At 32.5% G+C, this 17,070-nt stretch overlaps 2 protein-coding genes, 1 long non-coding RNA gene and 1 pseudogene across 4 annotated transcripts; 3 read left to right on the top strand and 1 right to left on the bottom strand.

Moving 5' to 3' along the window:
• Window positions 1-52: 52 nt before the first annotated feature.
• LOC104715965 (protein IQ-DOMAIN 4-like) lies at window positions 53-2,591 on the top strand. Its single transcript, XM_087466393.1, has 6 exons — window positions 53-258; window positions 374-448; window positions 561-974; window positions 1,043-1,273; window positions 1,351-1,473; window positions 1,553-2,591. Exons 2-6 carry the CDS (start codon window positions 380-382, stop codon window positions 2,309-2,311), a joined length of 1,596 nt encoding a protein of 531 aa, XP_087322519.1. The 5' UTR covers window positions 53-258; window positions 374-379; the 3' UTR covers window positions 2,312-2,591.
• LOC104714105 (serpin-Z3-like) lies at window positions 2,538-4,811 on the top strand. Its single transcript, XM_010431361.2, has 2 exons — window positions 2,538-3,500; window positions 3,772-4,811. The coding sequence occupies exons 1-2, from the start codon at window positions 3,123-3,125 to the stop codon at window positions 4,558-4,560; spliced, it is 1,167 nt and encodes a 388-aa protein (XP_010429663.1). The 5' UTR covers window positions 2,538-3,122; the 3' UTR covers window positions 4,561-4,811.
• Window positions 4,812-7,906: 3,095 nt separating this feature from the next.
• LOC147939308 (beta-glucosidase 30-like) lies at window positions 7,907-13,847 on the top strand (annotated as a pseudogene). Its single transcript, XR_002033329.2, has 14 exons — window positions 7,907-8,302; window positions 9,694-9,763; window positions 9,940-9,995; window positions 10,094-10,169; window positions 10,447-10,524; window positions 10,638-10,725; window positions 10,816-11,190; window positions 11,277-11,494; window positions 11,593-11,627; window positions 11,719-11,821; window positions 12,089-12,197; window positions 12,318-12,548; window positions 13,195-13,327; window positions 13,594-13,847. The product of XR_002033329.2 is annotated as a beta-glucosidase 30-like (transcript).
• A 1,913-nt stretch (window positions 13,848-15,760) lies between these two features.
• On the bottom strand, window positions 15,761-16,366 carry LOC147939307 (uncharacterized). Its single transcript, XR_015566488.1, has 2 exons — window positions 15,938-16,366; window positions 15,761-15,806 (listed from the first exon to the last, which is right to left on the bottom strand). It is a non-coding gene; the product is annotated as an uncharacterized LOC147939307 (long non-coding RNA).
• Between the last annotated feature and the right edge of the window lie 704 nt (window positions 16,367-17,070).

Raw genomic sequence — 17,070 nt, 5'->3', positions numbered from 1 at the left:
CTTTTAGATAATTTTTCAAACGATAAGAAAAGCTGGTAATTCTAAAATCTACAACACCAGAAATAAACAAATAAATTGTAGATAAAAATAACATATAGAGAAACAAAAGCTAAGCAGAGAATTGAAAAAAAAAAAACAAAAAAGAAGTTATAACTTGTAACGTATTTGTCGTTAAATCTGTTGAATCGTTCTTACAAAACACAATCGTAACAAAAGTCAATTGGGTTCCCACGAAACTGTGGGGCCCACCGCGACCAGGTCTCTACACATAATCTCATCTCTTTCACAAAAACTTTCATTTTGTAAGAACTTTTTTTTTTTCTTTCAGTTTGTAAGAAAATGTTTCAATGAAAGATTTGTCTGAAAATTTCAGGAGAAGATGGGTAAGAGCTGGTTAACATGTGTCTCCGCGGCTTGTTTATCTCCAGGAAAAGACAAAAAGCCTCAAGTTGGTTTCTTTCGAATCTTAATCTTGAATTATTGGTTATGAACATGTGTAACCTAATGATGCAATCAAGATTTGCTAATTCTTTTGTTTTGGTTTTGCCTTGTTTTCCAAGAAACCTGAGAAACCTAAGAGGAAATGGTCGTTTGGGAAACAAAAGAGTAGAGAATCATTTGAATTCCCTGTAGAGGAGACTCCACCGGTTGACCCTTCCTCTTCTTCTGTTTATCAGCCGTCTTCTCCTCCTCCTCCGTTGCCGGATTTTGCTCCTCAGCCATCGTTGCCACCACCGTCTCCTCCACCTCCCCCTCCGGCATCTGCCAGCAATAGAGGTTATGGTGAGTCTAAAGAAGCAAAGACTAAACAAGCTCTGGCTCTTGCATCGGCTGTCGCAGCCGAAGCAGCTGTGGTGGCTGCACATGCTGCCGCGGAGGTTGTGCGTCTCACGACCCCGTCAACACATCAAATTGTGGAATCAAAGGAGGAAACTGCCGCAATCAAGATCCAAAATGCATACAGATGTTACAAGGTATATATACAAAGCATTAATTCCTCTTATAATGAGGGACTTACTCTAATTTTTTCGGGTTTCAACAGGCGAGACGCACTCTTCGTGCGCTACGAGGAATGGCCAGACTCAAAGCTTTGCTACAAGGAAGATACGTTAAAAGACAAATGAACGCGATGCTTAGCTCAATGCAAACTCTTACACGTTTACAAACACAGATCCAAGAGAGAAGGAATCGCTTATCTGCGGAGAACAAAACTCGTCACAGGCTGATTCAGCAAAAGGGTCACCAGAAAGAAAACCATCAGAATCAGAATTTGGTATTTAGTCTCCCATATCTTTTACTACACTGTATCTGTATGAACCAAGTTCTCAGATGGACTGAACTGTGTTACAGGTTATCGCGGGAGATTTTGATTCGAGCAACAAATCAAAGGAACAGCTCGCGGCAAAGTCCGTGAATCGAAAAGAAGCTTCTGTAAGACGAGAGAGGGCTTTGGCGTATGCTTATAGTCATCAGGTATATATAGATTAATTAATAACAATTTCACTATGAAATTCTTCGTATTCACAAATACTAATGTTGGAAAATAAAACAGCAAACGTGGAGAAACTCTTCAAAACTTCCACACCAAACAATGATGGACACAAACACAACAGACTGGGGTTGGAGTTGGCTTGAGCGATGGATGGCTTCTCGTCCATGGGATCCTGAATCTAATGATGATCAAGTCTCCCTCAAAAGCTCTCTCAAACGCGAAAACAGCATTAAGACTTCTCCTGCCAGATCTAAAACACAAAGGTCAGCCAGCCAAGGTTCTATTCAGTGGCCTGTAAACAATGATTCCAAGAGCAAAAAGAGCGAGGTTACTAATCGTAGACACAGCATCGGTGGTGCATCATCTGCAAATGCTAAAGATGATGAGAGCGTTGGTAGCTCGTCATCCCGCAGAAATTCCTTAGATAATACACAAACTGTTAAATCCAAGGTTACTATGGAAACAACAAGCAACGTGAGTAATGCGCAACCTGTGAAATCTAAGGCTAGTTTGGGAACAAAAAGAAATTTGGATAACAAGCAAGCTTTGAAATCAAAGGCTAGGGTGGGAACAACAGGAAACTTGACTAACACGCAAACTGTGAAACCCAAGGTTAATGTCGAAACAACAGACAACTTGGGTTTGCAGAAGAAGAAGGTTGTGTCTGATAAGCAGAAACCTCCGCAGGCAGTACTGCCCAAGAAGAGGCTTTCATCTTCTACTTCTCTCGGGAAAACTAAGATATTGTCGGATTCGGACAAAGCAACAACAGGTGCTCCAAATGGAGAGAAGAAGAAAAGACATGGTGGTAGCAGTTAACCTAAAGTAATAGCCTTATGATGTTGCTTTGGTGGCGATTTGATAGAGTTAGCAACTCTAATTCGAGATTTGCTTTCTATCAACGCAAATAGAAAAAAAAAAAAAAAAAAAAAAAAAAGACTAAACGTGTGGAGGCCTTATTTTGATTGTTTTCGTTGAGTGAGTATATGTGTGTTTCAGTTTGGTTTTTCATTTTTTTGCTTTTTTTTAACTGCTCAAACCATTTACTTTGCATTAATGTTTGAAAATAGTAGTTGAAATCAAAATGAAGGTTCATTTATTTGTTCTCGCAATGCCCAGACCGTCACTATCCGTTAAGAACCACTCCCTATAGTATATGTAGTATGTACATGTTTAAGATAAAATAAAAGCTAAACAATTCACTAACCCGGTCGGACTATGTATTTAACCGCAATCCATATGCTTCTCCGGTTTGGCTTCCGGTCAGATTTTGTAGTACAATTATCCATGTTAGAGTAATAGAGTTTTTGAGATTTATAGTATTGGTCCGCGGTAAGATTTTTTCGCAGACACCTAGCTAAACTAGCTGTACTTTCTTATTTTTTAATCATTGTCGTTTTAATAATCTCTATTATGTAGACACTAACAGAAAACAATTCGCCGACAAAAAAAAAAAAATAAATAAATAACAGAAAACAATTCAAAACCATTTTTTATGTGCAAGTGTTTGTTGGTTGGGGTAATAAGTCAAATGTATTAGAAACAATCAAATCAACCATCACATATTCACATCTGCATATATATAATTTAGAAGTTAGACTCAGATTCCCGACCTCTCCTGGAAAAAAGGATGGAGTCAGGGAAATCAATTGAGAAACAAAACGATGTCGTGGTAAGACTAGCTAAGCAAGTTATCGATACCGTTGCCAATGGCTTCAATCTTGTCTTTTCACCGACGTCAATTAACGTACTGCTCAGTCTCATTGCCGCCGGTTCTAACTCTGTCACCAAAGAACAAATCCTCTCATTCCTCATGTCACCGTCAACGGATCACCTCAACTCAGCCTTGGCCAAGCTCACCGATGGGGGCACTGAGAGAAGTGATTTGTGCTTATCTGCGGCTAACGGTGTATGGATGGACAAATCTGTTTCTTTGAAGCCTTCCTTTAAAGAGCTTTTGGAGAACTCTTACAATGCTACTTGTAGTCAAGTTGACTTTGCTACCAAGGTAATTTTTTCCGTTATGGGTAAACTTTGCTCTAATCTTTTTTTTTTTTTTTTGCTTTGTTTTTATAACCGGGGTACGGTATATTATGCGGCCAAAACTTAGACTTATCTCTAGATATTATAAAAGCAGAGTATTCTTGTTATTTAAGATGTTCATAATGGTTTAAAGGGATAATGATTAATCAAAATTTGTGGAATGATTAGTCAAAAGTTTATGTTACATCCAATTTGTGGAATGATTAATCAAATTTTTTTATTGATTTATCATGAAGCCTGGTGAAGTGATTGATGAGGTAAATACATGGGCTGATGTCCACACCAATGGACTAATCAAAGATATTCTTTCACGCGATTGTATGGAGACTATAGAGACCATCCGTAGTAGCACACTTATTCTAGCAAATGCAGTCTACTTCAAAGCATCATGGGGTAGAAAATTTGATGCAAATTTGACAAAAGATAATGATTTTCATCTTCTTGATGGTAACACGGTGAAAGTCCCATTCATGACCAGTTACAAAGACCAATATCTAAGAGGCTATGATGGTTTCCAAGTTTTACGCCTCCCTTATGTAGAGGATCAACGTCAATTCTCCATGTACATTTATCTTCCTAATGATAAAGATGGATTAGCTGCTTTGCTTGAGAACATAAGCTCGGAACCAGGATTTCTTGATAACCATATTCCACTCCATCGTATATCAGTAGATGCTTTCAGAATTCCAAAGTTTAACTTCTCTTTTGAGTTTACAGCTTCAAAGGTTTTGAAAGAAATGGGACTGAATTTGCCTTTTAGTGATGAAGGTAATTTAACTGAGATGGTTGATTCGTCTTGGAAAGGTGACAGCCTGTACGTTTCAAGCATACTTCATAAAGCTTGCATTGAGGTGGATGAGGAGGGAACCGAAGCTGCAGCCGTCTCCGTTGCAATCATGGTGCCCCAATGTTTGATGCGGAACCCGGATTTCATAGCTGACCATCCATTTCTATTCACGGTGAAAGAAGATAAGAGTGGAGTTATTTTGTTCATGGGTCAAGTTCTTGATCCTTCTAAACAATGATTGTATTTTGTGGTGTGACGATGACCAGACTAAGTCTCTTTCTCAATTTACGTTTTGGATAATAATAATAACAGAGCCTTGTTCGGATTCCAATGATGTAGGAACCACTGCTCTTTGTGTGCTTTTTTCCATTATGTGTCCTACTACCAAGTGAAAGAACATTAAGTAGTATGTTTGTTGTATTTTGTGTCTATTTCTGGTATGATGGAACTAAGTTTGGTGGTCCTACTTATTGATTTGTGTGTAAACAAGTAGAAGAGATATGCAATTTTGATTATGATTTTATCTTATTTAGAAGCCAGTGTGTATAAAATTTAACTCTGACATATGAGAAACAAATGATATTCAGTTTTATTTTTGACGAAATTTATTCGAACACAATATGCTATTAAGTGTATTTATCACTATAGAACCTTTCTTCCCCACCTCTTTTGGAAACGAGAAAGGTCAATTGAGAAGCCAACGATGTCGTGGTAGACTCAAACACGACACCAACATGTCGCAAAAAAAAAGTAAACAAGATTTTACGATTTTAGATACCGATTAGATTAAATTGGTTAATTGGGAAATTTTTTATAAATTGGGTGGAATTATAAAATTTGTAACTAGTATATGGTAAATTAAGTAGATGTAGAAAGTATAAAGTATATATAGGATAAATAACAACTTCACTATGAAATTAGTCGTATTCACAGTATTGATGCTGGAAAGTATATATAACAGCAAACGTGGAGAAACTCTTCAAAACTTCCACAATAGACAATGATGGACACAAACACAAGTTACGTGAGTAATGCGCAACCTCTGAAATCTAAGGCTAGTTTGGAAACAAAGAGAAACTTGGATACAAACACTGAAACACAACAGACTGGGGTTGGAGTTGGCTTGAGCGGTGGATGGCTTCTCGTCCGTGGGATCCTGAATCTAATTAACGACGCTCAAGTCTCCCTCAAAAGCTCTCTCACACGCGCGCGAAACAACATCAAGACTTCTCCTGCCAGATCTAAAACACAAAAGTCAGCCAGCCAAAGTTCTATTCAGTTACATGTAAACAATGATTCATCATTGGTGGTGGATCATCTTCCAATGCTAAAGATGACGACAGCGTTGGTAGTTCGTCATCCTGCAGAAATTCCTTAGATAATACACTTATACACAAACTGTTAATATTTATATTTCTAGTATCAACTTTTTTTTTTTGTGGTGCAAAGTCTAGTATCAACCAGATTAAAAAAAACCAGACAAAGTAATTTAAATTATTCTCGTGTATGACCGTCTGTTCAGTATTATGCTAGTATAAGAAAATATGTAAGATAAAAACTCTCTTAATAAAAATATTTTAACTTTAATTTCTTACAAATAGTAGAATTTTTAATATATATATATATATATATATGTACATATTTATTTTTAATCATGAATAACACATATTTTTTTTGGTTTCTGTGCAAAGTGCAAACCATACTTATATCCATTCAATCAACCCAAAAAGAGGAAGCAAATGGTACACAAGTGTACATAAACTTGAAGCACAAGCTCACAACAAAGATGACATAGATAAGATCGATGAGTAACAAATTTAGAGGATAGGTCCGTAGAAACTCGGAGACAGAGGCTGGCTAGCTGAAGCAAAAACAGGAAAATCACATCTTCTGGTTGTGGCTGCTGGATTGAGTTGGTTTCAAGCTGCTTCGAGGGATAGTTGATGAAGATAATAACCAGCATGTACATGTTTGAATGGATACACCGGGATAAATGGATCTGATTCACGAGTAGAGGAAGCAGATGCGTTTGTGAAAGAGCCTTCAAAAACAAATATTCATCGATGGTTTTCCAGCTTAAGGTTCCATAGACTATATAGCCAAAGGGCAGATTAAACAACAGGTTTTGTATGGAATGCTCGCTTGAGATTAAGTAAAACCTAAACGCTTCGTTAACCCGGTCAGACCATATTTTACTGTATCCGAAATTTTATAGTAGTGGTCCACGATACCATAATCCATGAGTGCAAAAAATGACAATATCCATAGATTTTTATAGTATTAGTCTGTGGTAAGATATCTTCGCAAAAATGACAATATCCATGCTGAACTAGCTGTAATTTCTTATTTTTCTAGTCATTTTCGGTTTAATAATCTCTATTACGTAGACATTTACAGAAAATAATTTAAAACTAAACTTAATGCGCAAGTGTTTGTTGGGGTTATAAGTCAAATATATTTGAAACAATCAATCCACATCGGGGTGATTAGTCAAATATATTTGAAACAATCAACAATTCACATATGCATATCGATAAGTTAAGAGCTATCTCGAAAATTCCAAACAAAACCCAAACTATTTAGTATTTGTCGAAAAAATAGAAATTGTTTTTGTTATCAAAAACATACCCAAACTATTTTACAGCTGCCAAAGAAACATACAAACTATTATTTTTTCAAATTTCTCCTAGAGTCCTAGTCTCTGTTATGGACGTTAACAATATTAACTTTGCTGTTACTATTTTTGGAAAAATTCTTAAAAAAGCCCAAGTTATTTGATGTTAAATTTTATATTTTGTATCAATCATTAAAAAATAATTCAATTTTCAATTATTTATTTATTTGACACCAATAAATTGATGCAACATGACCTTTTTTGGTACGGTTAATAGTGAACGTAGCCATCATGATGTTAACCACACTCCACACCAACAATTTGCACACGTATGTATAGGCTCGCCTATATATATATATATTTATTTTTTTTTCTTTTTTTTTTTTGCATTCAGAATGAGTAGGAAGGTAAAAGAACAGGAAAAAAACAAGTGAATCTGAGTAGTAATATTGGAAATATACAGAGAAGACGATGTCCAAATTATAGCTGGTTGTACGTATCTAGACAGTGAGATAACTAATTAAATACTCTTTCTCTTTTAAAATAGTTGTTATTCACATTATTTTTTTTGTTTCAATTTATTTTTTTGTTTTTGATATATAATGTGAATTTTAATAGAAAATTATCTCATTTTAATTAAAATATGTTAAATTAATTTTACACAATTAGTTAAAATAAACTTTTAGAATTAATCTTTTAGGTTTGGGTTCTGTATTTTACATTTAGGTATAGTTTTAAAGGAGTAAAATCTAGTATTTTAGAATTTAAGATTTAAAATTTAGTTATTTTGTATATAAACGAGTAGTACTGAAAATGAAAAAAAAATAGTTTTACAAAACGTTATAGAAAATAGTATTTTTGCAAATGCCTCAAAATCCTAACCACATAAATGGAATCTCGAGTCCAAAATTGTCTGTGTGGAAAAGTATTTGTGGTTAGCGTAAAGAAAAAGAAAGAAACTCTTGCCTTTCTTCTACCCAAAAAAAAAAGAAGATAGAAATATGGTAATTTTTTCAAAAAATATAACTAATTTTCTCTCTATCTACATATGGTATGTGTGACTATGTCATCACATGTATGTGTGACTATGTCATCACACTAAAAATAAAAATAAAGACTTCACCAAAAAATAAAATTTATGTCCAGATATTTCCAGGTACTGTAGATGGGGAACAGTCTCAAGGATAATCCTCTATATATGGTGGTAGTAAATCTCTTGTGTGGATCACTTTCAAATCTCACAAAGACCAAAAAAAAAAAAAGAGCAAAAGAGCAAAAAATGGCAAATACAATTGATTCTCCAAAACTAGACAGACATAGTTTTCCAGATGGTTTCATTTTTGGAACGGCTGGTTCATCCTTTCAGGTAAAAAAGTTTGTATGGTTTTTGATAAGCAGGCAAACTATAATTTTGTGATTCTACCACTTTGATCAATGACAAACGCACAAAATCGGGATTTAGATTTAAATATGATGTTCTCTTTATGATAAAACAAGTTTTGAAACTCTATAATATTAAATTTAACTTAATTATCTTTTTGATTTAAGTTTTTCTTTACTTATCGTTTCCAATTTTAAAATACACCATTTTAACTAGGAAAATAGTTTAAACGTTGTTTGTTAGATTTCGCAACTGAAAATACCATTAAAACTATAAAAATGCTCGATTATGGACGGGTAAAATATAATTAGTCATTTATGTCAGCATAACTTTTGTATCATTATTGGGATTTAAATTCGTATATTTTTCTATTATACTGAGAAAATAAATTACAAAACATGCTCAAAGAAAGGTAGGTGTACCATGTTGAAACTCAAATTCTTTTCTTTTTCTTTGTCTTTTATTTCCATGTTGTTACAATATTCATGCTGACTGTCTTGCTAAAAAGGCAGGATCGTGAGGGTTTATCTTTTCTCATGTAAGCTCTTCTACATTGGATTGTTTTTTTTCTAAAGAAAACCGCCTGTTTTAATTAGCTTGAACGGATGAACTATGTTTGCTGTGAAAAAAAAAAGCAAGGAAGATGTACCGTAAAACTTATTCGGGACAGCTAGATTTGCTAATGAATGAAACGGTCGTTCGAGTTAAAAGTCAAATATTTAATATGCTCACGATAAAGAAGTTTCAGTTTTTGTTCTTTTTATTTTATTTGCTCAAATATTCTCTTATTTTCTTTCTTATACAAACAAAGTAGTCTGCATCACCCTAGGCCAAGATGGCTAGATATAAAAAATGACGAAAGTCTCACCATCGATAACATCATAATCGCTTTATTAATTATTTTTAAAAATTGCTAATTTGGTATTATTTTTTTCTACTATAAATCATAATTCTATAATAAGGGTCTTTTCACAAATCACTGATTTATTGGCATAGTTTTCTTACTAAAATAGACTATTCCTGCGAGCGGTTCACAAAAACATGGAAATAGTAATTGTTCAATATTTCAAAAAACTGCCATAAAACATCATTTTAATGTTTTCGTGAGTTTTTATGTCAACATAATATTGTTTTATCATTGATTATATCTGTTAAAATTGTTAAATGATTAACATATATTTATATTAATTAACATGTAAGAATATATCGAGCTAATAAATCTTATATGAAAATATGATACTGTATGTATAAATTATGCATGTATATAGAAGCTCATAGCTTGTTCTTGTCACTTTGTTTTCATTTATAAAATAAGAAGAAAAAAAATCTAGCTCTGAATCTGATAAAATATTATTAATATAAATATGTGTATGCAGTACGAAGGTGCAACAAATGAAGGTGGTAAGTCTCCGAGTATATGGGACCACTTCAGCCACACTTATCCAGGTCTGTCCAATTACAAAATCTATGGATCGATTTCATTGGCTTGGAATGCCAAATCTATGTACCGACGTCCCTATAAGGCTATAACCAACAATACCAAATTTGACATTTCTATTGAATTATTACTTGAGAGTAGGGACGAAAAACTTATGATTATTTTATAAATTCATTGACTGCAGAAAGGACCAAAATGCATAATGGAGATGTAGCAATTGATTTTTATCATCGTTACAAGGTATACTTATTATAATCAATCATATTTAAAATGAAAGGTAAATATAACTATCATATTAAACGAAATTTTTTATTTTTATTTTGACAAATACAAAACAGGATGACATTAAATTGATGAAGGAGATAAACATGGACTCTTTCCGATTCTCAATCTCTTGGTCCAGATTAATTCCTAGTAAGTTTTAAACCTCTTAATTATTATCTTTTTTTGTTTGTTTGGCCGGCAAACCTATCTCATTTGCTGATATAATTATTTGTAAATATATATTATCAATAACTAGGTAAGGACCATATCTAGTAAAATGATATTCTAGCTATTTTAAGAAGATATTTTAAATTAATTATTTTAAATTAAAATTAATGATTATGTCCTTAATGAGAATTAAATTTCCAGTTAATTCGAATAATTATTTATACAAATTAATTTGTGGTGGATTTTAACTTGTCTATAGGTGGAAAGCTGAAGGATGGAGTAAACAAAGAAGGTGTACAATTCTACAAAGATCTCATAGACGAACTTCTTGCTAATGGTAAGATCATTACACCAATAATTAAGTTAAAGTTCTATGATTATAATATAAAAAACTAAATTATTATAGATGTAATTGTCACATATCAATTATATGGTATAATAAATCTGCAGGCATACAGCCTTCAATGACACTATATCACTGGGACCATCCACAATCTTTGGACGACGAATATGGTGGATTTCTAAGCCCTAAAATCGTGTAAGCCTAATTAACATATATTCTCAAACATCGAAAATTTTATTTTACAAACAACCAATATTGTTATTTTTAATGATTAATTTTAAACAGAGAAGATTTTCGAGATTTTGCAAAAATTTGTTTCGAAGAATTTGGAGAAAAAGTTAAGTTATGGACAACTATCAATGAACCATACATCATGGCTATTGCAAGTTACGATAATGGTAACAAGGCGCCTGGTCGATGCTCGAGTTATGTAAATGAAATAAGTCCGGCCGGTGATTCAAGCACTGAGCCTTACATTGTTTCACATTACGCTCTTCTTGCTCATGCTGTTGCAGTAGATGAATTCCGAAAATGCAAAAAAATTTCTGATGATAGTAAAATTGGTATAGTATTGGCACCAATATGGCATGAGCCTTATAATTCAGACTCTGCCGATGATAAAGATGCAGTAGAACGAGCTCTAGCTTTTGAAATTGGATGGTAAGTTATTTAAGCATAATTTTTTTTATTTGTAGTTAGCATTTTATCTATTTGTAATATTAAGTTTTATTCTCTTATGTGCACAGGCATCTTGATCCACTTATTCACGGAGATTATCCGGATATCGTAAAAAAATATGCAGGAGATAAATTACCTGTATTTACTACAGAAGAATCAAAATTGCTAAAAGGTTCACTGGATTTTGTCGGAATAAATTACTATACAGCACGTTTCGCAACTCTCCTTCCTCACATTGACCCTGAAAAGCCTCGGTGCAAGACTGACAATCAAGTCGAAAGGAAACGTACGTACTGATAATTAATTACTAAATATTGTTCCAAATTAATTTTTATGAAGCATAGATGGTAAATTAAACAAGGTTTATAATCTGTTTTGAAACAGTGACTAACCACAGTGGTCACAGCATCGGAAATGGGGTAAGAATTTACTTTTCCTCATTAGTCATTACTATTAATTGCTAAATGCGACATATAATCATCAGAAATTTTGTTTCTTTTCAAAATTCAGATTGGAAACGGTTTATTATTGTCATACGCGGAAGGCTTGCGAAAAGTTCTTAACTACGTCAAAGAGAAATACAACAACATGCCAGTCTACATCAAAGAAAATGGTTAGATTTTTTTTTTTTTTTTTTGTAACTAAAAATTTAGAAAGCTTTATTTTTAGTTCACACCATTTTTTTTTTTGAAGCACTACATATACATACCTCTACAACACATAAATAGTTTCTCAGCAATTATTTCGAGCATTAGTTAGTTAGATAGAAATATATGCCAATTAGTAACAAAACTTTTTTTCTGGAAAGAAATATTTACCAAACTGGTTTTTTCAATATTTAACTTTTTTTATGGTTTACGTTTTGATAACTGATGTGTAGGGATCCATGACAGCGACGATGGTACAAAATCAAGAGAAGAGATACTTAATGACACTGTTAGGATTGAATATCATAAGGCACACTTCGAAGAACTTCACAAAGCTATAGTGTTCGTTCTTATCTTTTTCTTATTTTTTCTTGGTTTAATCTTAATTTTTTCTGACAATGTTTATTTAAATATCAATTCAATTAATAGTTTCTGTTGATGAAACTAATAATATATTTATAGGAAGGATGGGTGTGATGTAAGAGGATACTATGCATGGTCTATGATGGACAATTTTGAATGGGAACATGGATACACTGCTAGGTTTGGTCTTTACTATGTCGACTATATCGACGGGCTCAAACGTTATCCTAAAGATTCGGCGATATGGTTCAAGCGGTTCCTTAAAAGATCGGTGGGGGAGACCAAGTAAAGAGGAGGTGGAGGAGTTATCACATAAGGTCATGTTTATAGGTATATCAGATGGGGTGTTCTTAAGCCATTTAAAAATAAAAATAATTGAATAGTGGATTTAAGATCAGGCTCATTGATCTTATTCTAGAACTGTTCTTGGGCCTGATTTTGTGTGACGTGTCTCTCTCAGATTGGTTGAGAATATATGGAATAAATTTGGACATTAATCTATGTATTAATTAAATAAAATGTTTGTCTTGTTTAATTAATTAAGTAATATGTTTGTTTGTTTTTTTAAAAATTTTTATTTACAATGTTTTTTTTTGTTTCATAAAAATATAGCATTGTATTTTGAATTTTAGTAAAAGTTTTATAAGTTTGCAATTAAAATGTTATTTTATAAATTTTTATAATTGTAATATGTTTAAGAATATTAATAAACATTATATTATTAAATAGTATTAAACATTCTTAAATTTTTTATTAAACATTAATCTATGTATTTATTAAACATTCTTAAATTTCTATAAAAATATTATATTATTAAATATTAAGATCTTAAACATGTTCTCCCAGTAACTAACTTTTTAACAAAATTCTTAATTACTGATCTTAAATTATTTTCACAATATTTATACTCTAAGAACATCCTAAACTGATCTCTCTATAAACATGCCCTTATAACTAACTTTTTTTTTTCTTGTAGTGAAGCAACATGCGTGGGGCCACTGGATCTTTTATGGAGAGAGGAGGATGAAAATCGTTGATCTTTCCAAATTCCTTATCATCATTTCAGTTCAAGATTTCTTTTTGTTATCGTTTCAGTTTTTTTCCTTTCAGTTATGTAACAACCTTGAATTTTCTACAATTTCTTTGAAAATATATTATTTTCATAAAGAGATTTGATACCTTTTTTAAAAAAAATGTAAAATTTAGTCAGCAAAAAAAAATTTTGTACAAAGAATCTAACCTTTTTTTGTTTGCTTGCTTTTGTGTTGTTTGTATTTGTATTTTCGCATGTGTGTATAGCCTAGCAGATGAGAAGATCATCTCACTGGGTATTTGTAATAATACTCACGTATCACAATTATTGTTTGTGGTGTAGGTAAAGGCAAAGTGTGATTGTGGAATCAAGAAGATGAGGATGTTCTAGAGGCTCGATTGTTGTCTGATTTCTGTTAGGTTTCTAGAGTTGGTTAATTAGAACATTGTTAGGATGCGGGTTATTTGCTCATTCACATTGTTGGATTATAAACGGTTAGATTTGGTATTTGGTTATTTATTATTAGATTTATTCATTGGATTATTGATATTGCTTATGTCATCCGCTGTTGTTGATTGATGCTATATTGTTAATAAGTACGGGATCACTAACAAAAAAAAGGTCGGATTGTTTCAACATCAATATGGTGGTTGGCTAATATGGTGGTTGGCTAGGGAAGCTTTGCCCAGCTAATAATAGATCCATCGATTCCAACACCACTTTTCTTGGTTTGATGGGGATCAACTGGAAGCAATATGTGAATCGACATAATTCATCTAAGCATGAAAATAATCAAAGATGGAGAACAAACAACAATCTCATAAAGAATAATAAATTTTAAAGCTTTTTCGTCAAAAAGTGATTTATATTAAACGAAAAAGTGATTTATATTGATAAATTGGTATAGTCTAGATACATTTGTTGAATTAACCAAACATGTGGTCTAATACATTCAAAATAGAAAATGCAGTGAAGACATCCAAATTTTGCTAAAAAGTGTGCAACAGTATTACAACATCTCTTAGTAAAAACAAATTGAACGAAGTTAAACCATGCTTCCCACCATCTAATGTCTTCAATAATTCCTTCAATGGAGATATCTAGGTGTGCATTGTGAAGTATTTTTGTAAATAGTTGGCAGTCTCCTTTAAAACAAACAGATGTGTGTCTTTTGAACCAAGCTTGCTGCATTGCTGTTAAGATCACATAATGATCTATGAAATTATATATATATATATATATATATATAAATTATATATATATATATATATATATATATATATATAATTTATTAGATAGCATATCGGTCATCGGTCGGAAAATAGATTTACGGGCCAAGAAAATATGTAGTAAGTAGTAAGTTAGTACTTAGTAACCACTATAGTGGCAGTTTGGACGTAACAATTTGAAGAAAAGAGAAGTAAATTTAGAAGGTTAATGAGACATCTTTTGTCGAATACATAAATCTATTTTCTTGCAATAATTAGTGTAACTATAAAAAAGAAGCAAGTAAGTAGTGCTGTCGTTTTTTTTCCTAATTATTATTTGTTTTTTTAATGTCTTTTTTTTTTGCAGTAACGTTTGTTATATTTTTGTTTTCTAGAGAATTGAGTAGCCACGTTTTTGTTGTTGTCGTCTCCCAATTTAAATATGTACCCCCACACACCTTTCGTGCCATTGACACCATACGTATCTCTCTCAATCTTGTGAGAACTTATCAATATATGGGACCGACCATTTGGGGAATTAATAGTTTCGCAATGGTCCAGCTGACTCATTCATATTTTGTAATAATTTTGGTTTTAAACTAATATTATTATATGCTCTAGTTTTAATTTTTTAAGTTATAGTTTTTTCTGTTTCACATAAAAGTGTCATTCTATGTTTATGATCTTTTAGACTAAATTTCCTAATACACCTGAACCAATTTTTCAATGAATTAAATTATTATTTACTTATTTAATAGGAATCTACACCTATAATTCAAAGTTTACTTAATTTGATTAAAACACGTCACAATACACTGTGTGATACAATGATTAATCATTCCATACTTTTTACAAATTTAATAATATTTACTGTAATTATATGAAAAACTATATTGTATTTTAAAATCAAATCAACCATAAATTAAGCATAAAAAATTGGATTTAGAATCTCAAAATATGCATCACAACAGTTTATGTAATATATATATATATATATTTATTTTTTAGAATAACTCAAGAGTGATTCCAAAAGATTTCTAGGTCTAAAGACTAATTTTCTGGAGCAGGGGAAATCATGTTAAATTTTGAACTCCGTAGCCAATACTATTCGAATACAGGTGACGAAATTTACTTACTTTTATCACTGGATCAAAGCGACTTGGTTTATATATATTGTTAGAATCGATAATCCGACAAACTACATTACTGATCACTAATACAAAACTCTAAACACAAAAATAGTGAATATATATATTTTGTCACACAACAGAAAATGAAAATAAGAAAACCAACAACTTCACTGCCCAAAATTAGATACTATAAAGAGACTTGTTTTCATGAACGATCCTGTAAAATTACAATCATACCGAACAAATGATGTAAGCACGATTTTTTTAATAAAGGAGACGCATAGTATACTTATTATCGAAACAAAAAAAAATCTTCTATTTATTTTTTATTATCGAAATAAAACTTACGTTACACATGTGAGAAGTGAGCTTGTTAATGGTAGCTCTTCCGGTATTATAAAGTACTTCACACCAGACCTGTGTGCATCTCCGGCACAGTTTTAGACGCTCCTCTCACCATCCGCAGCCCGCCGTGTTCCACGGTCCTCCATCCAAGTGAACTCCTGGCTTAGCTATTCTCATGCATGGTACTCCTCTTCGTGGGCATTTTTCTTATTATCAGTCCATTGATCTCTGGGCCTGGGAGAGTTCGAGAAGAATCGGTTGATTGTAGCGTTGATGTTGATAATCCGAAGATTTACTGCATCCTTGAATGTTCAGACTTACTTTGTTATTGTGTTTTGGTTGTTAGGCATTTATATTGGTCATTAAGCTAATCAGGCGAGTGCTACAAGTGAGGAACTCACTGTTTTTTGTCGAGAATCATCATGTGTTTGTAGTTTGCAGCAAGGTCGTCCGTAGATTAATTCATAGCACAGATTTTGACAGTGACTTCTCAGTAGCGTAAAGATCTTTGTAAAGATTCGAGTTGCAAAAGTGTGGAGACCAGTTTCAAAAGTTGGATTTATCATGTATATTATACAGCTTTTTTGTAAATTGACAGTATGTACTTTTTTTTTTTAATTCAGGAGTGATCTTAAAGGATTTCTAGTCCCAAAGACTAATTTTCTGGGTCCGAAGGAAACTATGTTAAATTTTGAACTTTTGGGCCCGAAGGAAACTATGTTAAATTTTGAACCCATGTGATCAATGCTAACGAATATTTCAAAAACATAAAATTCAAAAAAAAAAAAATTGTTTAGATGGTTTGCTATATACATCGTTAAGTTACACATGTGATTCTTATTGTTCCACGAAGTAGTTTTACTTTTCGCACGATATGTTAATAGTGAATGTAGCGATCATGATGTTAACCACACATTCCACGCCAACATTAATTTGCACACACATATGTTTTTCTTTTTTTGTCGTCAACACACACACATATGTATAGGCCTATCTATGTACATGATAAATATTTTGACCTCGGTAAAAAAGATGTAACACATAGATGTGAAAAAAAAAAAAACACATATGTGAATCTGATCCGTAATCATGGAAATATTCAGAGAAGACGATGTACGAAGAAAAAAACTCTTCAG

This window comes from Camelina sativa, chromosome 9, assembly GCF_030686135.1.
Source record: "Camelina sativa cultivar CO46 ecotype springtype chromosome 9, ASM3068613v1".
NCBI classification, from domain to species: domain Eukaryota; kingdom Viridiplantae; phylum Streptophyta; class Magnoliopsida; order Brassicales; family Brassicaceae; genus Camelina; species Camelina sativa.
Note: the sequence above shows the minus strand (reverse complement) of the source record. Positions and strands in the feature narration are given on the sequence as shown.

Excerpts from the sequence above, each read along its gene's own strand:
- LOC104714105 (XM_010431361.2), top strand. The coding sequence starts at position 3,123 with ATGGAGTCAGGGAAATCAATTGAGAAACAAAACGATGTCGTGGTAAGA. Across the intron at positions 3,501-3,771 it reads AAGTTGACTTTGCTACCAAG|CCTGGTGAAGTGATTGATGA; the intron begins GTAATTTTTTCC and ends TTTATCATGAAG.
- LOC104715965 (XM_087466393.1), top strand. The coding sequence starts at position 380 with ATGGGTAAGAGCTGGTTAACATGTGTCTCCGCGGCTTGTTTATCTCCA. Across the intron at positions 449-560 it reads GAAAAGACAAAAAGCCTCAA|AAACCTGAGAAACCTAAGAG; the intron begins GTTGGTTTCTTT and ends TTGTTTTCCAAG. Across the intron at positions 1,474-1,552 it reads CGTATGCTTATAGTCATCAG|CAAACGTGGAGAAACTCTTC; the intron begins GTATATATAGAT and ends AAAATAAAACAG.